Here is a 26,800-nt window from a genome sequence, read left to right as displayed (position 1 = left end):
AAGGGTTCCTCACTTTTCTTAATCTCCCCCCACCCTCATCAGAGCAAGAACAACACTTCAAGACCGTGCTACATCAGATTGCTGAAATTTTAATCGGCAAGCTTTTCAAATGCAGAACATATGAACCTGCCTTATGTGGAGACAGGTCACTGGCCTACTTTAGAGGCAGCAGCTCTCCTAAGATCTCAAAGTCAGACCTGCTAACCTAATATCCTTTCCACCAGATATTCCAGGGTTTGAACCTGCCACATGCAACTCTATCACCAAACTGCTTCTCCCTCTGATCTCAGTCGTGTTACTATGAAATATTATTAATGCAGCTGAAGTGTGAATGTTTTAAAGCTACCACCCCCTTCACAGAGAGGACCTGTTAACAGCTGCATATTCATCACTTCTTGACTGCAACATGATCCAAACCACTGCAGATCCCACATAGTGGATACTGTATATAGTTTTGTGTTACCTAAAACACAATGCTTCTCCAACAGAAGTGGCTCAGACCCAGGACTGGGAGTTATGAAGTGTTAAGGAGGCACGTGGGGAGAGCAACTGTGTGTTTGAGCCAGTCTTGAAACATGTGCTCAGCTGAGTAGCTCAGTCAGGAATAGTACCAAGGGCTTAAGGAGGAACAATAACCAGACTCCAGCTTGTACTACTTGTGAGCCGCAAGCAAGTTGCAGCATACCAGCCCCACATTGAGGCCTGCCAGGTGTTGGACAAGTCTCCCACCCTGTTTTTGAAGCCCCCCCCCCCCCAAGCAAAAAGAGATGTATTGAGCTCCTGCTAGGCTACCTGGCAGGTGGGCTGGAAACTACGATAAAATATAGGATATCCCGACACAATTTCACTGCAAACCATTCTCCCAAATGGAGAACCAGCCATAAATATTCCCCCTCCCTGAAAATGTGTCAAATAGTATAGAAACAAAGCACAGAATACATAAACCCAGAAAATATCCTAAATCTCTTAGCTTCTGATCTTGGGAATGCTACTTAATACCATAGATTTGGCATGTTTGAGACGGAATACTAAATAAAGCCAGTGACCCTAAGCACACTTATATGAAAGTAAACTCTTCTGAAGTCACAATGTCCAGATAAATCTTTTTATATGGTGGGATTAGGCTGAAAGTGTCACACAATTATTGCAGTAATCAGGGAAAATCTTCTTTTTCCACACTCTTGCTGCTTTTTATGAACACTAAATACAAAAATCAGTAAGTGACAGAATGTTTGCTGAACTTCCATGGGGTATTTTGTAACAAACTGCTGGGATTCCCCCCTCCCCCGCCTCATCCTCAGATTTCCATTAATCAAGTCTTTAAAATTATTATTGCGTATAGATCAAGAATATCAAATACGTTAATCCAAAAACTAATCAGATGTAATCTCAATCCTGCACTGAAATATATGTAAGCAATTTATCAAACTCAGCATGGATGGAGTTTGCAAAGCAATAGCCCTGTAGGTTACAATTTTCGTGCCGCCTTATCAGTACAGTTCTCTCTATGGGCTGTTTGGACTGGAGCACTAAAGGAGCGATATTTACCTCCTTAGTGCTCCAGTCCTGAGCACACTTACTGGGGATGTTTAATTGAATGGATCAAACTTCTCTTTGTGTCACATCAACTTCCTAAAGAGTATGAGCATAAATAACATTGCACAGAAATAACAAGGCACCCAAGATCCATTGATATGATCATACTGAATCAGCATGACATAGCTGACTTTATATCATAGCTCATGGTGATGGCTGAAAACATTTATGTTTTAATTGCATTTAAAATAAGTAATGAAAAACACAGTTGTACATTCTAACAAACTTTACATGTGAAGGCAGAATAATACAAAAGGAGTGCAGATACCATATGGGATTTATAGTAAAATGATGGATGCAAAACGGTGACAAAAAAACTTTCAAAAATAATAGGTAGCCCCTGCCAGCAAATGTTTCAAATTTTAAGCTGAATAATTATCAATGATTACCACTCATTTTATTCAGATGCACTTTCCTTTTTTGTTGCATAGCTTAAAATATTGCTGCACCATCTCCACTATGTCTCATGATGCCTGCGACAGTTTTTCCTTAAACAAAAAAAATTCAGGAGAGTTTTTTTTAAAATAAAAAAATCACCTCTTCTCCATTACATATCATTTCTAATTATTATAAATACATCAGTTTTTTTTAACTCATCTGATCTGAGTAGCATGCATTGGTATAGTTACTGTACAATTAAAATACTGTTGCAGACTTTTAGACACAGTGTGCGTTTTCTTGGCTCCACAATTTTATTTAGACACACTGCTCGGCAAAAAATGGAACAAACAGGAGAGGAAAGGGGGTATTAAACCTTAAGAAATCCAGTTAAAACAGAATCTCACAGTGCTTACCAAGTTCCGTATTGGAATTAAATACTGATAAGTAAAATTATTTATTTATCTATTATTATTTTAATTATTATTATTCTTTACACAGAGATTTTAAAAAAAATGCCCCACAATAGTTGACACACTTTAGAACTTAGCAAACACACTCTTTTTTTTAAAAGGTGCATCGATTAGACAGGGCAAAAGCATCCGATTTATCATAATTAGAGAAGAGAGGTAAATGACCACTTATTTATTTGTTTTCACTTTTCCTCATTAATTATGAAAAACTGCATTTAATTCCTCTTGCATGGAGAGAGACTGGCTGCGCAGATGTAGGTCGTAAGGGAAGTGGCTCTCTGCAGGCAACCTGAACACAGAACTCTGCCCAAGGGGACCCCTGGGTGGCACGCCACAATAATGCATGCCGTAATTGTAGTTTTTGTCATAGTCCAAAGCTGCTTCTTGCTTGAGGGAAAATATCCCATTATAGTTAATTGGGGGAGGACTTAAGGGACCTTCGAACTGGGGGCTGGAGCACTCGGGAGAAGTGCTCTCATAGAAGGACTCGTAAGCACTGCAATAATTGTAGGGTTTCATGGTCTTGGAATTGTCGAGGGTCCCATGACCTGGGGCTGTGCTCAGCTCTGGGCTGTGGTAGGGGGGGTAGAAAGTGGAGTAGGGAGATCGGGCATGGTGGGCCACCTCCCCGCTCTGACCCATCAAGAAACTTCTCGCGTTGAGCTGTAGGCATCCTGCGACCAAGTTTGTCGTGGGCTGTGAGAGACCTTTGCACAAGTTCTGGACAAACGTCAGCAGGTCAGGTCTCTTGCCAATCCGTAAGATTTCGGAAAGAGCCCATATGTAATTTTTAGCCAGCCTCAAAGTTTCTATTTTAGACAGTTTTTGCGTTTTGGAGTAACAAGGGACCACTTTCCTTAAGCTGTCCAACGCATCGTTGAGGCCGTGCATTCTGTTCCTTTCTCTCGCGTTGGCTTCCTGTCGCCTGAATTTGACCCTCTCGATTCTCATCTTGGTCGTCTTTTTTTTCCGAAGGCCCCTCCTCCTGGGCAAGCCGTTTTCGTCTTCCTCCTCTCGGTCATCTTCCACCTCCTCTTTCTCTGTATCTTCCGCCGTCGACCTTTTGATGCTTTTCCCTTGGTGCGTAATCTGCTTTGCAAAGCTTTCCGGTTTCTTGATTTGCTTCGGCTCCTCACCTTCTCTGGAAAACTTTCTGCACATCTGGGACTCTGGCACTACAACAGACTCATCAAATGGTAGCGTTAACATGGCGTTATAATTGTACGTGACCTGAAAGAATGCCAGCACAAGGTTTTAAGTGTATCAATTTGTGAAGGTTTCATTTATTATACATATTTCCAGTTATGTTTTTACATAATTACTAGCACTGAGAATAATGGCATCTGCATATTTTGGTAGGTGCATGCACACCCACAAACATCTAAAAAATACATTTACGCATTGAATTGGTCCAAAGGTCTACATCAAAAATGCAATATAACTATCAGAAGGAAAACATTGGCAATTAAGGAAAGTTAAATTCAAAATCTATTCCTTTCCCTTTTAATTTTTTTTAAAAAACTCAAATTTACAGAACCTCTAAAAATGTGGAATTCATAAAGAATAATTATAAAATGCATACATTTCAACTATCCAATTACTCTTAGAGTTTCAAATGAGGCAAGGTAATTGATTTAAAAGATAAAATGAATCTGTTAGGTAATAGTAGAAATGCCTTTAACTTTTTAATTGTAATTTGTTTGCACATATTCTTCCACATATCATCACAATTAAGTCTGAACTGATTGAAAAGAATTAAAATGGAAAAGAAGGCAGTGACTCAATTAATACGAAGAGAGGCTTTTTCTAATGGTCGGTAGGAAAATGTGTGATACGTGGATTATTTCGTTCCTATTAAAACAGGGTAGTGTAAATACCAAACATTTGCAGAAGGCATTTGGCAATAAAATAAATTGCACACTTTCTTTTTATTCTATAAAAGGCGGGGGGTGAGGTGAGGTGGGGTGGAATCTGAAACAAAATTTCCCAATTTTAAAATTAACTGGGTTTTTTCATTAAAAAGAAGAAGCAGAAGCAGCGAAGCTATACCCCATCACATTCTATTGAAGCATCTGTGTTCTTCATGGAACAGACGTTTCCCTCCAGCTAATATCTGACAGGAACGGACTGTGGATTCTGACTGCAATTGTGCACGTGTGTTCAGAATTCAGAATGAAAAGCGGGGGGGGGGGGGTTGTTGAGAGAGAAACAATTTGCTTCTCGTTGTATTGTTCCTGCCCCTGTACTCACTTTTCAAGCAGCGTATATCAGGATTTTCAAACTGGCAAACAAATACGCAAATGCAAATTCGCAAACAAGGAGGCGAGGGACTTTTAAACATGCACATTTTTTAAAACAAACAAACAAACAAACCCAAACAAAACAAAACTAAGCCCTTTATCACAAGATTAACTCTCTGAGTATTGTCCATAGCCCGCTTACAGTATTACATAATCAGTGAAAGTATGCAACAACATTTAAGAATCACTGAATCGGATGAAGAAGAAGGAAGCACAGCATTCATAAAACACAAGGCTTTGTAACCTGTATCTTTCACATACTTGCATGCACACTCAGCAGATTCAGTTAAATATTATATCGGTTTTATAAACGAATTTGCATTACCTTGGCCTTTAAAAAAAGTCTTTCAATAGCCAGTTTTCATTTTTGCCTTCCAAATCTTTTCAATCTGTCTGTCGCATCGTCTCCTGGAGTCTAGATCTGTGTATATCTGCACTATCTCATTGATCTCTAAAAAGTGACATTGATGCCAACTGCCAGAGCTGGTACCCATGCCATCTGCTGGTGACGTCACAGGGCAGAGAAAACCATGTGATCTTTTCTCCTGGGACCTTCATTCTGCACTGATCATCTGGCATCCCTGTAAGTGGGTACCAGCATTTATGTATCAACACAGAAGGTTAGGCTGATAGGGGGGAGAGAGAGAGATAGAGAATCCACACCAGCGTTTCAGAGGCAGTAGGTGCAGTTCTGTGAGTTTTGTCGAACGGGCAGAAATGTCAACATTTCACTTTTGTCCCTGTCCACAGGTATATCTGCTTTCTGCTTGATAATAAGCTGGTGTTTATTGAAGAAAGGGTTTTTGTCGAATTGATCAGAATGCCACGAACACGCTTGGGTGCTTTGAAGAGAGGAGCCTGCTCTCTTCCACGAAAAAGTGGGAATCGGGAGAAGTCTTTGACCACTCCTAACTTAAGCAACTCTGGCTCAGGTGCGAGGCAGCTGAACTTAGTCCCTGACCCTAGCATGACTGGGCACCGTGTGTGAGTGTGTTCATGTTCCAAAAAATTATCTCTCTGAATTTTGAATCCATCTGTGCTTGACTTGGACTTGGTGCAGGAAACAATTTCAGTTTCTTTATTTGCCGTGCAATTCTATACATGTCTGTTCAGAAGGAAGGGTAATGATTTCAGGAGTGCAGGCTCAGTGATTTTGATATATGATGGAAGAGACAAAAAGAGGGGTGGGTGGGAGAAAAGCAGAAAAAAATCAACTTAGAATTACAGTACATGGTGGTTTCTGCCTCCGGATGCACACTGATATTGCCATCCCTTTTTTCCCTCCCCTTTGCATGATTTCATTATAACCCACCCCAGTCAATATTACAGAACAGGAAAAGTATTTTCACTCACTGTATCTGCTTTTCTAATTGCTTTAAAAAAAACCACACCAATTAAAGAAATATTTTCTCTACTCCAGATTATCCTTCCACTATTTTTGATCCCTTCTCTTTTTGCACTCTGCATTCTCTTTCTTTTGCTGGTAGCTGCTTCTCCAGAACTAACAGCCCCCCCCCCCAATTTTTGTCATGTTATCATCATTAACAACAGCGGGCAAGACATGGTTAAATGGAGCTAGCAATCTCGTTCTGCCCCCCCCCCCTTCAGCAAAGCATGCCAGAGTGCCTTTGGCAAACTCCACCTTATTTTTTATGGAGTAGCACATCTCCAGGAAGTCATAGGCATAATCGATATTTAAATGTATTACTTGACATGGGAAATAAAGTGTTCTTTTTTAAATATAAAAAAAATTCCTCATGCAACATTGTTCCTCTTGCGACTTTCCCCACTTGAACTAAAAAAAAACAATAGCACAATTTGCTTTTTGAATTAAAGTAATCCCTGGCAGAGCTGCTATTGTTATGGGGCTGTGTCAGCATTTCCAATATGACTCTATTCTCTCCCCACACCCCCAACCCTTCCCCACCACCCCGCTTTCTCAACAAAAAGGTTTAATGACTCATCTCCTCTAATTCACAGTGGACCCAATTTTGACATTAATGTTCCTTGATCTTGCTCCTATTATTAATAAAAAAATCTTTTTTAAACTGTTTGGGTATTTAAAGAAAAGAGGAAACTTAAAAAAAAATCAATTTAAGCCACTATTTTATATGCCTCTAGCAGCTAGAAATCTAGCTTAAGGATCTCACGTTCTCTACGTTTTTTTACTGCCATAAGAAGATACAGGCCATTAGCTCGTAATCTAAATTAGGCTTGTGTGTAAAAAGAAATACATCTCAATGGGGGCAAGGTTTTAAAGTTGTGTGGCAAGTGGCCTCCCACATGCCCTACCCAAAGCTTATTGAATAAGTGTTTCCATCTATTGCTGAATACTTTAATCTTTGTTAGGTTTTGCTTACCATGAAACAGAGTTGTGACCCTTATTTTGTGGTAAGAAAAAAAAGATGCGTTTTTGCAAGGTCCTGAGGCCAGTTGATAGCCCTTTAAACAGATTTTGTATGTTCCGCGTGCTACAAATACTGAGTTACAGATCCCTGAACAGCGAGACCCTGTTTTAAGTGTCACACAAAAAATAACCAGTGAACATTCAAAACTCTAGGCAGCGTTACATAGTAATAAATTGCCATGCTACGAACTGTAGTACTGTATTTCCAATCAGTGTAAAATGATTTCCCCTCGTTCTCTTTCTTCTGTTACCGTAAGTTTTTTTTAAAAAAAACAACAACGACAAAACAATTGCAAAATATGTTTCATATCACCGTGAAGATGATCAAATCAGGAAAGGCTCTATTAACATTCAATTTTGCAATCTTTTAAATCCATCATGCAGCTTTTTAACAGTTTTTTAAATAAAAAAATAGCTGTAATGCAAAATAGCAGCAACAGCAGCAGCAGCAGCAGCAGCAGCAGCAAGGTTTTAAAAGCATATTCTGTGCATTCCTAATAACTTTACATAAAGATTTTCCCTGCCTTCTGCTACTTATTTCCCAATACAATCCCATGATATGCAAACCACATGCATGCCTATTAATATGCATGCACCATTTTGTAAGGTTCTAGAAGGCCAAAAGAATGATATTAAATATCCAATACATCCAGTTCCTAATTATGGGCCAAATTCTGTGACCGCCATGCACAATGGTGCTGCTTTCAGCTGTTGAGAAGATGAGATGCCTAGTGATCTGGTGGCATAATAAGGGCCTGTGTTTCAGAAAGACCTCTTGTGTAAAATTATGGGAATATCCTAAATAATAATGTCAAAATATGGGTTTACCAGAATATCAGTGCACCACAGAATACATAACACCCCAAAGTCCCCCTTCTTTTTCTGGATCTGGTAAGAATGCAGCAAGAGAAGAAACTGGCTTGAATATGTGCAGAGCATTCAATGCCTCTAGCTTCTTGCTGCTCCTCTCCCAGCAATGAAGCCACACCTGACTTCTAGTAGGGACATGAAAAGCTGCCTTCCCCACACCAATGGCCCACCTAGCACAATATTGTCCACACTGACTGGCAACAGCTCGCCATGGGACATTTTCCATGCAAAGAGTATGCACTGTCCACTGAACTACAGCCCTTCCCCAAGAAACCTGGCACTGCCAATTATTTTGTTAAAACATTCCAAGTGCTTTTAACAAAATGCCCCACAAAAAAATTAATCGGGCGCAGTTTGGGAAATGGTGTTCTACTTCTGTTTCTGCCCTTTAAGCAGGCATCTTTCATACCCGGCCCTCATGTTGGGTGACACCATAGCTGCCAATCAATCAATCAATCAATATACTTTATTCGACCGATAGTCAGAACAAAAACATTTCACAATACAAAGATAAACATATAAAACTGAAGGCATCAGGAGGATACATAAAATATAAAAAATATAAAACTGAAGACATCAGCGGGATACATAAAAATATAAAACTGAGGGCATCAGCGGGATACATAAATGGGGTATGACCGCACTACTAAACCTCCTACAGGTAACCCACATCAAGACATTCGATTATACGTTTCCGACACTTGAGCGCCAGGAAAAGGAATTTAGCCACTGAGAAGGTTATTTTCCCAGTGGGCTTGTTTAGCAAATATGCTGCCTGCCGTTCTCTTGGTCGGGAACTAAACTGAGATAAATACGGGTCTATAAGATATTGCCTTAAATCATTATAAAAGGGACAACTCAGTAGAATGTGTTCTGTGGATTCTACCTCACCCAAGGCACAATGGCACATTCTCTGACCATATGGGACTCCTCCAAATCTTCCCCTCAAAACCGCCGAATCAAGGACATTCAGTCTAGCCGCAGTAAGTAGTCTGCGGTATTCCACGTAGTGGATATCCGCCAGGTAACGGGCTGGTGCAGACCGATACACCTGCTCCCCTAAAAACATCCCAGATTTCACGCGGGCTATGTCCTCCTGTCTGGCGATATCCCCCAATCTCTGAGCGATCATCGCTTTAGCGCGACTGAACGTCATGGACTCAATATAAAGGGAGGACAGACCGCACTTTTGCACTTCCTCTACCACTTCCCTTTCCCATGGAGATTTAAAATTATCCCTCAGAATCAGGGGGGCCAAACCCATCGGTCTGAAACATAGTTTGAGCCATAGCCATAATTTCGCTTTCAGGGCCACATACGTAAAGGCTTGGCAACCGGTCTCCAATCTCATGATCGCACCCGCAACAGAAGGGGGGATCCTGAGAATGGCCCTGAGGAATTGTGATTGGATGGATTCCAATCTTACAAAGTCCCTACGCGTACCCAAGGCAATGCCCACCAAAAGTAGTGGGAGAACTTTCATTTTAAAGAGTCGCAGGGCAACATCCACTGTTTGTGCCTGTTTCTTGGAGTACAGGGATCTAATCAACAGAGCTGCTTTAGAAGCATTTGCGGCTATATATTCTCTGTGTGCCAAGAAGGACCTGTTTGATCGAACTATCTGACCCAGGTATTTGAAGCAACTAACCTGCTCTATGGGAATACCATTAATTGACCACAAATTAGGTTTTGGTCGAGCAGCAAAGACCATTATTTTGGTCTTGGCATAATTAAGATGGAGCTCGTGTTGGGTCACGTATTCATGAAGAGCTCGAAGCATCCTCCTTAACCCAATGGGGGAGGTAGCTAAAAGGGCGGCGTCATCCGCATACAGGAGGACATTCAAGGCTCTACCTGCTAATTTTGGCGGGTGGAAAGCAGCATTGGTCATATGGGCCACTAGTGAGTTAATATAGAAATTAAATAGGGCAGGGGCAAGCAAGCAGCCCTGTCTTACCCCTCTAGTGGTGGCAACCGGATTAGAGACTAACCCCTTGCCATCTAGCCTAATTCTCAGGAAGGTATTTGTATGCAGATTCATAATCAGCAAAAGGAGGCGGCGGTCAATAGACGTCGCTGCCAGTTTTGTCCATAGCTGGTTCCTGGGGATTAGATCAAAGGCCTGCTTAAGGTCGATAAAGGCGACATGGAGGGCTTTTAGGCCTTTGCCAGCATATTTGTCGGCCAGATGGTTCAGGATTAGAATTTGGTCTGTTGTCGATCTTCCAGGGCGGAAACCCGCTTGTTCCTCTGCGATAATATTATTGCTCTCCATCCAGATCGTTAATTTATTGAGCAGAAACCTTGAGTAAATCTTCCCGATAACATTCAGCAAGCTGATTGGCCTGAAATTGGCCGGGTCAGTACGCGGCCCTTTCTTATGTATTAATACAATCAGTGCTGAGTTCCAGCTTGGGGGGAACTTCGCTGTTTTATTTATATGAGTATAAAGTGCTGCTAGGAGTGGGCACCACCAATCCTTATTAGCTTTGATAACATCAATGGATATAAGGTCATCTCCGGGTGCCTTGCCCGCCTTAAATTGGTCTATAAGTGTTTCCACTTCAGAGTAGGTAACTGGGTCCCACTCAGGCATGGGGGCCAAATCTGGTCTTTCTCCGCCAGCAGCATGGGCTGCATATAAATCAGCGAAAAAGCTCTCCCAGGTGTCAGCTGAAATTTGGGGTTCTATCCTTATCGACGGTCTGCCCAGATATTGGGAAATTTGATACCAAAAGGAGGAGGGATTTCTATTCTCTGCAGCTTTTAGAAGGTTGTTCCAGTTGTTTCTTTCTGCCGCAAGCTTCTTATCCTTTAATAGAGCTTTATATTTTCTCTTGAGGTTCATAAGGTGACTACTAGGCACGGGATCATTTGATGCCCTATATGCCAAGAATTCATTATACAGATGGCTCTTAAAGTGTCTACATTCCTCATCGAACCACTTTTTATGAGGGAAATGATTACTATTCATTACCGGAACCCGAGCCATAGATGGTTTTAGCAGATCTACTAGCTTATCATATATTGGCAGTGGCTCATCTGCCTGGATAAGGGAGTCCCTTGTCGCTTGAAGTTGGTCAGACCAAAGGAATTCATTTACCCGTTGAGCCATTTTGTCGGACCATTTTGAGGCAATAGGCCTCATCTGCAGCTGATTGTTTGTTAAAGGCACACAGGAATACGTGTCCAGATTTCCAGCCAGGGTCAGGGAAAGTTCTAAGGGGAAATGATCACTTTCCAGCCTTGTTACCACCTTAAAGTTAGTGATTTTGGGAATCAACTCTACTGATGTCCAGATAAAATCAATGGTAGAGGCTCGGGAACCTGACCAGAAAGTAAATTCAGCTGGGTAATCAGAACTAAGAGCTCCGTTTAACAGATGAAAATTAAGGGCCAACAAGGTTTGCCTACATTTAAGGCCTGCATATGTGGCAACACTGTCTTTAAAGTTCCTGGGTAAAAGGTCTGTAGTTAGGATGGATAATGGAGGGTATTTCTTGTATTTAGTAAATAAGGATTTATCAGAGTAAGACAATCGGCCATTAAAATCTCCTGCGACCAGGAAGGTGGCTTCAGAGTATTTATCGAGGAGAGTTTCGAGTGTCGACTGAATTTCCTTCCATCTCTGGTCAACCAGATTTTTCTTATAAACTGGGTGCAGGTAGACATTGATTACCACAAACACTTCCTCTGCTGTTTGTAGCTTTACACCTAGCATGGATGACGATTGGATGTCGATTTGTTCCGCCTGGAGATTTAAGGCCAAGGAGACAAAGGTAGCCAGCCCACCTTGCGGCCTACCTGGTGATGACGGATTCTGTTTTGCACTCAGGTAGAAGCCCTTATACCCTGATAAAAAGAAGTCCTCACAAGCCCATGTCTCCTGCAGTAAAAGGATACGGTTGCTTTTTATGTAAGCAACAAAGGATGGGTCCATCAACTTAGGTTTAATACCAGCTACATTCCAGGATAAGAAAGTAAGTGACCTCCTGGTCACCCCTTTGGGTCATGCTGGCCCTTGCGGAATCTGCTCAGAGAAATCCACCCGGGAATGCCTGCTACAAGGGGGAGCAATAGGCTGGAAGAAGGAAGTAATTGTAGCTTGCTTGCCAGACAGTTTCCGAGCCTCACTTACTGCAGCAACAGCCAAAGACTGGGGCTTAATTATTGGTAACTGCAGGGGTAAGTCCTGATGCACAGGGGTATCACTTAGTGACAGATCCATGGCCTCTGCATCTAAGGTGGAGGGAGATGGACCTTTTAGGTCAACAGTTGCTGTAGGGAACATGCAATGTAAGGCAGGTGGAAGGCAACCTTTTCGGTTTGCCTCCAAAAGGGCGTTCAGCCGTGCCACAGCTTCCGAGTTTGACCAAAGGGCTGTCGAATCTCCCACTGGTTCCTGCACAGGCTTAGCATCCCCATGGAATGTACTGCCATATTGAAGATTGGGGGTTATTAAAACAGGCTCCACTTGGGCTTCAGTAGGATGGTCTAAAATTGGATGTGAGGGCGATCTGGCTGCGACATCTGTCACCCCATTGATCGCCAGGGTTGATTCGGCTGATCTGGCTGGCTAGGCGGGTGTCCCCTTCCTCCCTCACCGCTCCATGTGCGTCCCTCCCGAAGCTGCGCGCTCGGTGGAAGAGGACGACCTTCCCAGATAGAAGGAGTGTACCGTTCTTCGGTCAAGGGTATACCATAGCTGCCAAGTTTTCCCTTTTCTCGCGAGGAAGCCTATTCAGCATAAGGGAATTTCCCTTAAAAAAAGGGAGAACTTGGCAGCTATGGGTGACACAAGTGGCTATTTAGAGACCAGTGACACTCTCCAAGTGTCCCTATTTTCCAGGGACAACCTCAGATTTATGGAAGTCATCCCGGTTTCTGATTTGATCCGAGAATGTCCTGTTTTTTCCTAGTTGCAGGTAGGTAGCTGTGTTGGTCTGAGTCGAAACAAAATTAAAAAAATTCCTTCAGTAGCACCTTAAAGACCAACTAAGTTTTTATTTTGGTATGAGCTTTCGTGTGCATGTACACGAAAGCTCATACCAAAATAAAAACTTAGTTGGTCTTTAAGGTGCTACTGTTTTTTCCTATTTTCCTTGGAGAAATGTTGGAGAGCATGGAGTTATGTGACCCCAGAGCCAAGGAGATAAGTAACTGTACAACCTTTAGAAGACATCTGAAGGAAGACCTGTATAGGGAAGTTTTTTTTAAAAAAAAATGCTTAATGTTTTACTATGTTTTTATGTATGTTGGAGGTCGCCCAGAGTGGCTGGGGCAACCCAGCCAGGTGGGTGGAGTATTAATAATAATAATAATAATAATGTTGTTGTTGTTGTTGTTGTTATTTAGGACATCCTATTTTCATCAGAGAATTGTTGGAGGGTATGCTGACCACATGGGACGTGGGTGGCGCTGTGGGTTAAATCACAGAGCCTAGGGCTTGCCGATCAGAAGGTCAGCAGTTCAAATCCCTGCGATAGGGTGAGCTCCTGTTGCTCGGTCCCTGATCCTAGCAGTTCGAAAGCACACAATGCAAGTAGATAAATAGGTACTGCTCTGGCGGGAAGGTAAACGGCGTTTCCGTGCACTCCTCTAGTTCGCCAGAAGCGGCTTAGTCATGCTGGCCACATGACCCGGAAGCTGTATCCGGCCAGTAAAAGCGAGATGAGCACTGCAACCCCAGAGTCGTACACGACTGGACCTAACGGTCAGGGGTCCCTTTACCTTTACCTTTTATGCTGACCACATGGCTGGGGCTGGGTTGGTTTTTTTTTTAATAAAAAAAAGCCCATGGCCCTTTAGCCTCTGCAAGAGACCTGATTCCACAAGGTGTGTAGAACTTGGCTAAAAGTGTAGTATATAGCAACTGCCTGCGGAGATGAGTGGTTTGTTTCAAAGCGCACAGCATGTTCTAAATTAAATGTAAGGCACAAAAGATACTGAGCAATTAAACTTACACTGTATTAACAGAAGTAATAAAAAAAACCCACACAGAAGCAAGAAGGTTTGAAGCCAAGCTTTGTCACACATGCTTAAAGTGAAAACGACATTCTTCTTTCACAACATCCCCAACTTTGAACCACAGCCATAGCTGCCAAGTTTTCCCTTTTCTCGCGAGGAAGCCTATTCAGCATAAGGGAAAATCCCTTTAAAAAAGGGATAACTTGGCAGCTATGCCACAGCTGTTTCTCTTTTTTGCAATATAAAGAGATGGAGATTGGGAGCAGGTATATAGTGCCACTCCTGAGGGGGTAAGCAGACTTCTTGTTGCATTTGAACTTGGCTTATGCAATCATGTTAATTTCTGATCTTTCCCGCATTCAGGTGCCTGTAATAAGGGCACTTAAAAAAACCCAGAAGCAATGAACAGCTCTCATTGGCCTTCCACATTTAGAGGAAACCACAAGGATGTCATGGGGGTTCCAGAAATCCAGGCACCCGGGGAGGCTGCAAAATGCAGATCACCAGAGGGATTTCTTGCAGACATAACCCCACTTGGCTTCTTCTAAGGCATCCCCAAACTTTGGCCCTCCAGATGTTTTGGACTACAATTCCCATCTTCCCCGACCATTGGTCCTGTTAGCTAGGGATCATGGGAGTTGTAGGCCAAAACATCTGGAGGGCCGCAGTTTGGGGATGCCTGTTCTAAGGTAAGGTCAGTGCAACAAAGCCCTAGCTCTGCCCACATAAGAATTTCATCATTTTGCCTCCCTTTTGATATTTTTGTAATGCAACTTTCCCCCCATTAATTGGTGGGGATTTTGTCGTCCCCCCCCCGCTCTTCCAAATGGAGGAAATTTTTCGTACCGCGTTAGTTTCACTCATCCTTTAGTTACATACCGGTAATATCTGCAAAGAATAGCATGGCCAGGAATTCCTTTCTACCATGCATCTCTAAATAGGAAAGGAACAAAACGAATAGAGAATAAATATTTGGCTCCCTGATTTGAAAAGCTTCCAGATATTTAAAAAAACCTTTACATCTCAGTAACAGTAAGTGAACCTTCCTGTTCCTCCCTCCACCCCCACTATGTTTCCAAAGCTATTTTAACACATGCAGTACAAAAGAAAAGATAGGCTTTGTTAAAAAGTTTAATGTCCTTAATTAGTAGAATTGTCGGACTAATTAGAATACCAATTAGAATTGGCAGGGCTATCGTTAATTTGGATGCGCTGTGGTCTAGTGTTAATTGCTAGTCAACCTATAGTTGGTGGAAGCACGACTAAGTAGATAAACGCACAGGCACACACAGAAACTATTTTAAATGTTAAGGGTCCATAACCATAATGATCTTCACGGTCGATGCATACTTAGGGACTCTTTAATTCAGGGAGATGTTGATGGAAAGTTAACAACTGCAAGTGCAAAGATCTTGGTGGCTTCAAATGAAAGGCTCAAACTGGTGATCCGAGTTTCATGTTTTGGATTTCTTCTTCTTCTTCAAAATCCAAATGTAATTGGGCTTCTTTTGCGATAGCTACTAATGTTAACTGCTGCCAAAATAATGTTGTTATGCAAAGATGTTTCAGTAAGGCATCTCAAAAGATGCCGTTGGCTGGTTGGGACAATATAGAAACCCAGAATCAAGGAAGGCAAGGAAAAATAGCGCATATGCCAGGTACCGTATATACATTGCATGCCGTTAATTGAACGGAGAGCTTTATTCTAAGAAGACAGTAAGGAGTTCCCCAACATGAGTTGAAAATATGGATGAGGGGGCCGAGGAAGTGTGCTGGCTAGTTCAGCCTTTGCCAAGGGGTCTTTGCCAGCCACACACCGCGTTGGCTGTGTGTGTGGTGGTAGCAATATGGAGAGCCTCTAGTCTACGCATATATCAAGCACAGGGCTTGTCCATGCTGTGGGGATGGTTGTGCCAAGGTGAATTGAAATCCTGGGGCATAGCTGGGTCACCTAGCAGCAGCAGCAGCAGCAGCAGCAGGAGGAGGAGGGTAGGGCCAGCTGGTGCAACCTCTTCCTGAGTGCTTGGATACAAAGGAATGGTGGGAAGAACCAGCTGGGGAATCCCTAAGGGAACAAGGCTCAAAGCCCATGGATTGGTGGTGGGATAAAGAGTGGTCAAAGGGAGAAGTTAAAGCAGACTGGAGGAATAACTATTATGATTATGATTCATAATAATTTCATTATTATTCATAAACCTTTCATTGTTTAATCAATCAAAACTCATTTGATTAGGTTATTGGTTTCTTTGATGAGTTGACAACTCTAGGGTAAGGCAACTGTTGTTAAAGGATGCCACAAAGGATAGATTACCTGGTGGACGCTGCTAGTACCCGGGTGGGGAAGTAAAGGAGGGAGAGAACAGTAACTTTAGTGGTGTTGATGTGTATCAACAATGAGCAGTTGGTTTGCCAGGACTATTTCTGTATATTGAAGCTTTCTAATTCTGCTTCTTAAATCATTTTTTTAAACTAAAAGCAAGGCTGCCAAGCTACCAAATCTTTTCTTAAAAAAGCAGGACAATCCTATTCCTGTAGTTTAACACAGAGATACAAATCTCTGTGAGGAGAAACTACAGTTCCTAGGATTCTTTTTGGGGGGAGTCACATGTTTTAAATGTGCATTGAATCATGTGCTTTAAATGCATGGCATGAACGTGCCCCAAATGGAAGGAACTATTTCTTCCTAGGTGTTGCCTAAGAATTTACATACCTAAGGGAGAATCATCAAAATACTTTCCAGTTGTCGTAACTGATATTCCCTGGGCACTTGTGGCCAGGAGGTGGCAACCTAGTAGTAGCCTACAAATGAGGACCACCGTCACTCAGCGCACTGTGTGCTGTGCACAAAGATACATTGCTGTGTAATAGATTTGCAAGGCATTCCGTATATTAAATGATCATAGAGGGCAAATACATGTAAAAGGTCCATCATTGGAGAATACGTGTGGCATAGCGGGGTGACTGACACATCACTTTTCCTGGGAACGATAAGCTGTTCGGAGGATGCTCTGCTCCATTTCTCCCCAGGGATGTTGATGGTTGGGTGAGATGCGACACTTCTCTTGGGAAAAAGCCTGAAGGCTCTGATCACGAAGCTCCTTTGTAGATAAATGTGTGCCCCCCCTCATTTTACTGCCATTTCCCCGAATCATTATTTATATTTTTTGCTTAGGTGGTTTGTAGCAACCATTTCTCCCCTCATTCTATTGTTTGCCCTCAGGGTTTTTTTGTTTGTTTTGCATGTGTGCTTTTTCTCTGCCATTTATCACCACCCCCTCCAAAAATAAAACAACACTCTGGTGCCTTTATGTGCATTTTTTTGGTAACTGTCCTCTTTTCCACTGTACCATCCCAGTTGCATATCTTTTAAAATATGAATTTTAACTACAGCAATTCATGTGGGTTTACTGGGAAATATTTCACACGGGGTTCAATTTTTATGTAGCACACGGGAAAGTCGATATTGTTACAGTATATGTAACAGGCAGATATTTTCCTTCCCCTCTGCCATATTTGCCGTGCCCATGTTTCAAAGTGCTTCCTAGTCCTGGCTTTGTTCATGCCTAGGAAAGCAAGTCGTTATAATTCCTATTTTACAACTAAAGCTGAGAGATTCTTGGGTAAGGCCACCCAGCAGTGTTTGGCTAAAAAGAATCTGAAATACAGCTTCCCAGGTCTATATAGGAAGCACCACTTCGGATTTCATTTGGGGGTGGGTGGGCAGGGAGGGAGACAAATATATTTCAATTGGGGGAGGCTTCAAAGAAATGTGTCCTGATCCAAATTGGAGCACTATACAGTCAGAACAACTGGATGTGGGTGGTGCTGTGGTCTAAACCACTGAGCCTCTTGGGCTTGCCGATCAGAAGGTCGGCCGTTTGAATCCCCATGACGGGGTGGGTGAGCTCCCGTTGCTCTGTCCCAGTTCCTGCCAACCTAGCAGTTCGAAAGCATGCCAGTGCAAGTAGATAAATAGGTACCACTGTGGTGGGAAGGTAAATGGCATTTCCGTGCGCTCTGGTTTCCGTCATGATGTTTTGTTGTGCCAGAAGCGGTCTAGTCATGCTGACCACATGACCTGGAAAGCTGTCTGTGGAGAAACACCAGCTTCCTGAAAGCGAGATGAGCACCACAACTCCATAGTTGCCTTTGACTGGACTTAACTGTCCAGGGTTTCCTTTACCTTTACCTTTTTTTTTACAAACTGAAGCTCTCCCTGATCCAGCATCTGGGATTCCTTTCAAAAAGGCGACTGCTTAGATAGTTGGGCAGGGGAAAGGGCATCCATGCCACCCTCTTCCCCTTTCCCTCCAAAAAGAAGAAGACCCACAGGACTTTCAACCTTTTAAAATGGCTCCATGTGCACAGAAACCATGGGCTCAGGACTTCAGCGCAAAGGATTCCAGGTAGCAGGTGATGCAAAAGTCCTCTGCCTGAGAACCTGGAGAGGTGCTGCCATTGAAGAGTACGGTTAGATGGACAAAAATCGGACCTGGTATATGGCATCTTTCTTATGTCTGAAGAGCACTTGTAACCACCAGAGATACTCGGGAAGAACTGCATGTGATCTGAAAAACTGAGTTTGAGTGAGTGCTCCCCCGATCCCAGTGATAAGCCCTATTTTTATGGGTAAAATGTACTTTCTGGCTCTCCAGTTGTGGAGGGACCAGTGGCTTTGGCTGTCCATAGTGGGAGGCAGGCCTGGGGGCCAAACCTTTCCTCCTCAAAGTAGCACAAATAGTTGCTGAACAGGATTCTAAAGTCTCCTCCCCAAGATCCTTCTTGAAGAGTATGCATAGAGCAAATTAGGATTGCGACCGTGTTTTACAGCCATGAGCAAAACCCTTTCATGTTAATGGAGCTCGTGCAAGTGAGAGTCTCACCCAATTGAACCCCAAGTTATTTCCATGAACGGACCTGAATCTGCCTGTTTTCTATTCAAGCATGCAAGGGGCATCTTCTTCATGTTGTGCGGAGTCCTTCAATAAACAGATGGAAAGCTGGGCAATTCTTAGCTATATAAAGAAAAACATTCCATTGGAATCCATATATATATTCTCAACAGGGTGGTTGTATTTGTTGTTTTTTTGCCCAGAATGAAGACAGTGGCCGTTATGGAACTAATAAAGGAGCTCAGCTGCGTTCTATGCAATGAGATACACTACAACAGCCTTAACGTCACCCAAGAGTGCAGGTCTCCTTAGCAGAAGCAGATTTAGGGGAGTGCAACCTGTTCAGTCACACAGCATGCAGAGCCTCAGGGATGCTGCAACTATGACATAGAATGGAAGGTGAGAGGTGCCCTCCCCGAATTTTGGTGTTGCACAGGGTGCTGCTGAAATTTCAGACACCAAGGTCTACCACTGCCCTCAGGAGACAAAATCAAAGCAAATCCCCCACTTGTCTTACTTGCTTGGGTGACTCCACCTTGGCTACAAGAGTTTTAATTGATTCATACCTTTTAATTGATCCATACTGTGAGGGACAAGGGATACAGGGAAGTCCCTCCCATCTTAAGTTCCAGCCCATCCCCAAGCCCTGGAGAGAGTAAGGAGAGCTCTGCCTCCAGCGGAGAGTCAGGAAGTGGTGTCCGAGGCTCAGGCAAGGTTGTGGAGCCCATGCCTCAGGTGGGACAGGAAGTTGGACGCACGGGGGGGGGGAGGCCAATCCCCCCAACTCCCGAATTGCGACGCAAACGTAGGGGGAAGAGGTTGGGTCTGCCAAAGCTTTGGTGCTGGAAGAAAACGCGCCAATCGCCATTCGGAGGTTCTGACACCTCACCTTAAGGATGCATTTTTACTGCTCTGAACACTGTAAATAATCAGCACTTAATAAAAGCCTTAAAAGACCATGCTGGAGTCGTTACTCTAGAGTAGCCATATCAGGCCCTCTGACAGCAACCTCCGAATCTTTTTTTGGCTACTTTGGAGTGCAGCGATGAGCGCTCAAGAGGCTGAGCAGTGGAGGCTGGAGGCCGAAGCAGCGAAGCAGGAGCTACGGAACCTCACAGCGCAGGCACAGCAGCAATTGCATGCCGCTCAGGAGGAAGCGCGAGGGGCGCAGGAGGAGCTGAACAAGCTGGTGGACCAGGTGAGGACAAAAGAGGAGACTGAGAAACAGCTAAGGGTGATGGTATTGGACCTGCAGAAAAAGTTGGAAGAGGAGAAAGCCGCTAGAGGTGGGGGGGCGCCCCAGCCGCAGCTAGTCCAAGTGAGAAGGGGACAGAGCCTAGTCACCAAGTTTAGCGGCGACCCTAGGGAGTACCTAGGATTCGAGACAGAAATAAATTATGCGCTGGAATTGCATGCAGCAGAATTCCCAGATGACGCGCACAGAGTCTCCTTTATCATAGAGCATTTGATGGGGGCCGCCCGGGAATGGGTAAGACCGCTCATCGCGCAAAAAAATCCTTGCATGAAGAACGCAAAATTATTTCTAGAAGCTTTAAAAATAATGTACGCTAGTGACAGTGAAATGGAGGCCACTAAACAGGAGCTTCATAACTTAACACAAGGAAAATCGACAGTTAGGGACTACTGGGCGAGATTCACCATGCTGGTGCACAAACTGGGGTGGGATCTGCAAAGTGAGCCAGTGAAATCAGCCTTCTACCTGGGTTTGCACGCAGACGTTAAGGATGAGCTGGCAAGAGGTCCTAGACCGCGGACTATGGATGAGTTAAGCAAAGCGGCGCTAGCGGTGGGGGTGAGACAGGAATCCAGATGGTATGACAAACAAGCGACGCGCGCAGCAAAACCTTGGTTCCCACGCTCCCAGGACAGACCACATCACCAAACCCCACCCCAGGGCCCGCCCCCAGACCCGCCCAGACCAAGCCCAGAGCCGGAACCGATGGAGATCGGTGGAGCGCGCGCGCGGGCTTTTCAAACCCCGGCGGCGCCAAGACACAAGGAGGGAAGAGGCGGGAATTGCTTTCTCTGCAACTCCCCCCGGCATCGCGTCAGAGACTGCCCTCATCGCAGAGAGTGGCAAGGAAAGGCGGGAACGGTTGTACCTTCCCCCACTGAAGCAGCACCACAGCAGGGAAACGAGACAGCCTGGCTGCAGGAGACAAGGGGCAGCAGCCAGGCACAGTCAGCAGACAACAGCCCCAGCCCGCCCACCCGCACAGAGAGGAGCAGAGCCAGCCCACCCCTCCCAGAGCAGGAGTGGTTCTAGAAGTGACGCTAACGCTCCCAAATGGCTATCCCCTGACAGTCCTCGCCTTAATTGACAGTGGTGCCTCAGCCAACTTCTTCTCGAGAAACTTTGCAGAAGAGCACCAGATCCAGCTTCTGCAGCTGGATTTTCCCCTGCACGTAGCCACCATTGACGGCAGAGAGTTGCTGGGAGGGGCCATCACTCATCAAACCCCCCCCCATGAGAATGACGGTGGGAAGGCACTCAGAGACACTGGCTTTCAACGTCACAACCATCTCAGACCCCCCCCCCCATCGTTTTGGGAATGAGCTGGCTGGCGCGCCACGACCCCTCCATAAGTTGGCACCAGAGATGCATCACGTTTGGGTCGGACTTTTGTCTGGAACATTGCATGCAGCACCAACCAGGGGAGGGGCCTCCAATAGCCACGGTGGCCACCATGCATGTCAAAGGGGGTGAGGCGATACCCAAGCAGTACTGGGACCTTCAGGAGGTCTTCAGCGAAGCGGAGTCCGACCACCTACCCCCACACAGGTCTTTCGACTGCCAGATCAACCTGGTGCCAGGGGCAACGATACCCCCAGCCAAGCTGTACGCCATGTCAGATCAGGAACTCGAGGATTTGCGTGCGTTCATAGACAAGAACCTCAAACGGGGGTTCATCAGAGAAAGCAAGGCAGCAGGGGGCAGCCCGGTCTTCTGGGTGGACAAGAAAGACACGCAACAGCGCCGTCTTGTGGTGGATTTCAGACGGCTCAATTCAGTGACAGAGCCAGTGGCTTTCCCCATGCCCAGAGTGGACGATCTCCTGACAGCGGCACGCAGGGGCAAGATTTTCACCAAGCTAGACCTGAGGGGGGCGTACAACTTGATCAGGATCCGGGAAGGCGATGAGTGGAAAACCACGATGTTCACGCCTCTGGGCTCTTTTGAATATCTGGTGATGCCCTTCGGGTTGCAAGGGGGCTCAGCATGCTTCCAGGCCTTCATGCACCACGTCCTGGGGTCCCTTCTCTTCAAGAACTGCTTAGTCTTCCTGGATGACATCCTTATCTATTCCGCTGACCCAGTGCAACATGTGAAGGATGTCAGGGAGGTATTGCAACGCCTGAAGGAGAACCACCTGTATGTGAAGCTGGAGAAGTGCAAGTTTCACACCAGGGAAGTGGACTTCCTGGGCTACAAACTGTCAGACAAGGGACTGGCGATGGACAAGGACAAGGTGCAGGCCATCCTGGACTGGCACAGCCCCAGGACGCGCAAAGATGCCCAACGCCTCCTAGGATTCGCCAATTTCTACAGGAAATTCATCAAGAACTTCTCGCGGGTTACGGCTCCCATCACGGACTGCCTGAGAGGCAAGCAGAAGTTCAGGTGGACGCCAGAGGCGCAAGCAGCGTTCGAAAGCCTCAAGAGGGTGTTCGCGTCCGACCAGAACCTGTTCCATGTGGTGCAGGATGCGCCCCTACGCGTGGAGACAGACGCTTCAGACCGGGCGTTGGGAGCGATCCTGTTGCAACTGGACGCCAACAGAGAGTGGAGACCTTGTGCCTTCTTCTCCAGGAAGCTGACACAGCCTGAACGCAACTACACGGTGTTTGATAGGGAACTTCTTGCGATCCACGCTGCTTTCCAGCACTGGCGACACTTCCTGGTGGGCGCCAAGCACCCCATCCAGGTGTGCACAGACCACAAGAACCTGGAGTTCTGGAGAACGGCCAGGGTGCTCAACCAGCGACAGATACGGTGGGCAGAGTTCTTCTCGAACTTCAACTTCTCCATCCACTACATCCCGGGGGAGCAGAATGTCAGGGCGGATGCCCTCTCCCGCAAACCAGAGTACATGGAGCAGGAGTTGCCACCAGCGCCCAGGCACATTTTCCCCCCATCAGCATGGTCCTGCGGAGCAGCAGTGGTGAGCGAGGCAGAAATCACAGCACTGACGGCAGCAGATGAGTTTGCCTCCCGCATCTTCAGAGAGCTGCGAGGGGGGAGGGAGCAGGCTAAAGACTTTGAGGAAAGGAGGGGTTTGCTTTTTTACAGGGGAGCCCTGTACCTGCCCACCAAACAGCTGAGAGGTAAGGTCCTCAAGCAGATGCACGACAACCCAACGGCGGGTCATTTCGGAAAGGACAAAACCACTCACCTAGTCATGAGACACTTCTGGTGGCCAGGGGTGCGGGAGGATGTTCGGGATTATGTAAGGGGATGTGACACCTGCCAGCGAGCAAAGGTGGTCAGAGCGCCACCAGCAGGTTTGCTGGAGCCATTAGCCACACCGCACAGGCCGTGGGAAGTAGTGTCCATGGACTTCATCACAGACCTGCCGTCGTCCAGGGGCAAGACCGCAGTGTTGGTGGTGGTGGACCTCATGTCCAAAATGTGCCACTTTATACCGTGTGCCAGGGCGGTCTCGGCAGAAGAGACGGCCAAACTGTTTGTTGACCACGTATTCAGACTGCATGGATTGCCTTTAAGAGTTATTTCGGATCGTGGCCGCCAATTTGTTTCCAGGTTCTGGCGGCGGCTAATGAACCTCCTGCAGGTGGAGGTCAGTTTGTCTACGGCTCGGCACCCGCAGACCAATGGACAGGCGGAGCGGGTCAACGCCATTCTGCAGCAGTACCTGAGATGTTACGTCAGCCAGAGGCAAACGGACTGGGTGGATCGCCTGCCACTGGCAGAATTTGCCTACAACAATGCGGTGCACGTCTCCACAGGGGTGTCGCCCTTTAAGGCCAACTACGGGCGCGACCTCAGATCTTTCCCGGAGAGGGAGGGGGAGGAGGAGGAAGAGGGCCCACAGGCAGAGGATTGGGCAGAGAACCTGGAGACGGTGCACCAGCAGCTCAGAGAACACTTGGAGAGGGCCAAGGAAGCGTACAAGAAGGGGGCAGATCGCCACAGGCGACCGGGAGAGGTCATCAGGGTGGGGGACAAGGTTTGGTTATCCTCGGAAGGTCTTCCCACCAGGGGGCGATGCAAGAAGTTAGCACCCAGGAGGCTGGGCCCCTTCACGGTCACGCAACAGGTCAACCCGGTAGCCTTCAGGCTAGCACTGCCTGAGGACATGAGAGTGCACCCAGTGTTTCATAGATCGCTGCTGTCGCCGTACAGAGAAAGTACCAGGTTCAGGGACAGCGATCAGCCTCCAGAGGGAGGGGGGGAGACGGGAGACGCCCGACAGCTCAATGAGGCAACTGAGATTTTAGACTCAAGGAGAGGGGTGAGAGGGCTGGAGTACCTGATAGCATGGGAGGACACTCCGCCATCCCACAATGAGTGGATACCGGCCACGGAAGTACCTGAGGAATTTTTAGTGGAAGAGTTCCACGCCCTGTTCCCCCACAGGCCCAAGCCCTGGCACATGGAAAGGGAGGGAGAGGGGGAGGGGCGGGAGGAAGGGATCGCAGGCAGCAGCTCTCCATGGAGATGGGAAGCGGAATTTGAGGATACGGAAGAAGAGGTGTGGGTTTCACCGAGGTCGACTACGTCAGAGGCAGGAGAGGACTGGCAGAACATTTTTACTCCCACCAGCTCTGACGCCACTGACTTCTTGGGATTCCCGTCTTCTCAGGGAGAAGGAGAAAGATCGCAGGATTGGGGGGAAAATTTTACACCCACAGGATCGGATGCCACAGACTTCTTGGGGTTTCACTCGTCCCCAGCAAGCAGAGAGCCCCTAGGGAGGGGGGGGAGAGGAGCCTGGGAGGGGGGTGGATGTGAGGGACAAGGGATACAGGGAAGTCCCTCCCATCTTAAGTTCCAGCCCATCCCCAAGCGCTGGAGAGAGTAAGGAGAGCTCTGCCTCCAGCGGAGAGTCAGGAAGTGGTGTCCGAGGCTCAGGCAAGGTTGTGGAGCCCATGCCTCAGGTGGGACAGGAAGTTGGACGCACGGGGGGGGAGGCCAATCCCCCCAACTCCCGAATTGCGACGCAAACGTAGGGGGAAGAGGTTGGGTCTGCCAAAGCTTTGGTGCTGGAAGAAAACGCGCCAATCGCCATTCGGAGGTTCTGACACCTCACCTTAAGGATGCATTTTTACTGCTCTGAACACTGTAAATAATCAGCACTTAATAAAAGCCTTAAAAGACCATGCTGGAGTCGTTACTCTAGAGTAGCCATATCAGGCCCTCTGACACATACCTTCTGGATGAATCCCAAGCCGGAATTAAGATTGTCGGAAGAAATATCAACAACCTCAGATATGCTGATGACACAGCCTTGATGGCAGAAAGTGAGGAGGAATTAAAGAACCTTTTAATGAGGGTGAAAGAGGAGAGCGCAAAATATGGTCTGAAGCTCAACATCAAAAAAACCAAGATCATGGCCACTGGTCCCATCACCTCCTGGCAAATAGAAGGGGAAGAAATGGAGGCAGTGAGAAATTTTACTTTCTTGGGTTCCATAATCACTGCAGATGGTGACAGCAGTCACGAAATTAAAAGACGCCTGCTTCTTGGGAGAAAAGCAATGACAAACCTAGACAGCATCTTAAAAAGCAGAGACATCACCTTGCCAACAAAGGTCTGTATAGTTAAAGCTATGGTTTTCCCAGTAGTGATGTATGGAAGTGAGAGCTGGACCATAAAGAAGGCTGATCCCCGAATAATTGATGCTTTTGAATTTTGGTGCTGGAGGAGACTCTTGAGAGTCCCATGGACTGCAAGATCAAACCTATCCATTCTGAAGGAAATCAGCCCTGAGTGCTCCCTGGAAGGACAGATCGTGAAGCTGAGGCTCCAATACTTTGGCCACCTCATGAGAAGAGAAGACTCCCTGGAAAAGACCCTGATATTGGGAAAGATGGAGGGCACAAGGAGAAGGGGACGGCAGAGGATGAGATGGTTGGACAGTGTTCTCAAAGCCACCAACATGAGTCTGACCAAACTGCAGGAGGCAGTGGAAGACAGGAGTGCCTGGCGTGCTCTGGTCCATGGGGTCACGAAGAGTCGGACACGACTAAACGACTAAACAACAACAACAACCTTTTCTTGCCTGCTCACCTTAAATTTGTGCAACAGAAGCACCTGGTAGCCTCATTCCATTGGAGAAAGTCAGCGTTAGATGATATAATGTCAACAGGACCAAGGGTAGCTTCCTGTTCATACCCCCTTGAGCTAGTCAACTCTCTGAGAGGTCAATTGGATAAATGACATGCTACCATGCTAAGATGATAGTAGCTTGATGACAAAATGTTCAGCCCTTCACTGCCATAAAATTATACAAGGATGGTTGGTTTGCATCTGACTCAGGAGACAATGGATTAGTGTGCCTTTGGGGCATGAAATCAAACGGTTGGAAAGTTCTTTTGTGATCTCTTCCACTGACAATGGCAACCCATAGTGCGCGTACCTTACCCCAATCGGATTGAGCTTACAACTTGCAACTGCTGCCTCCTGTGTTGTTTTTGCTGTGTTTGCAGCACCAAAGTGACTTCTCACCCCAGAGAAGTACAACCAGTGCAATTGACAAAGTGACTCAGTTAGTAGCATCTTCTTCTGGACTTGAGTCCCAATCCAGTTTTTTGAGGCTAGAGCTGGTGCTTTATCATGGGAAACAGAAGCTGAATTCACTAGGGGTATGCTGAGTCCTTCGCAAGGTAGATCTCCTGCGTTACTTCAGATCTAAGCAATTATTTTAATTTAAT

General features: G+C 45.9%; 1 protein-coding gene across 1 annotated transcript; it reads right to left on the bottom strand.

Annotated features, from left to right (window-relative positions):
* Positions 1 to 2,642: 2,642 nt before the first annotated feature.
* Positions 2,643 to 3,656, bottom strand: NEUROD6 (neuronal differentiation 6). Its single transcript, XM_035129638.2, has one exon. The coding sequence runs from the start codon at positions 3,654 to 3,656 to the stop codon at positions 2,643 to 2,645; it is 1,014 nt and encodes a 337-aa protein (XP_034985529.1).
* Between the last annotated feature and the right edge of the window lie 23,144 nt (positions 3,657 to 26,800).

Source organism: Zootoca vivipara, chromosome 11 (assembly GCF_965207765.1).
Source record: "Zootoca vivipara chromosome 11, rZooViv2.hap1.1, whole genome shotgun sequence".
Classification (NCBI taxonomy): Eukaryota; Metazoa; Chordata; class Lepidosauria; order Squamata; family Lacertidae; genus Zootoca; species Zootoca vivipara.
This window is presented reverse-complemented; position numbering and strand designations above follow the sequence as displayed.

Bases quoted from the DNA above. Each gene is read 5' to 3' on its own strand.
- NEUROD6 (XM_035129638.2), bottom strand. From the start codon at position 3,656: ATGTTAACGCTACCATTTGATGAGTCTGTTGTAGTGCCAGAGTCCCAG.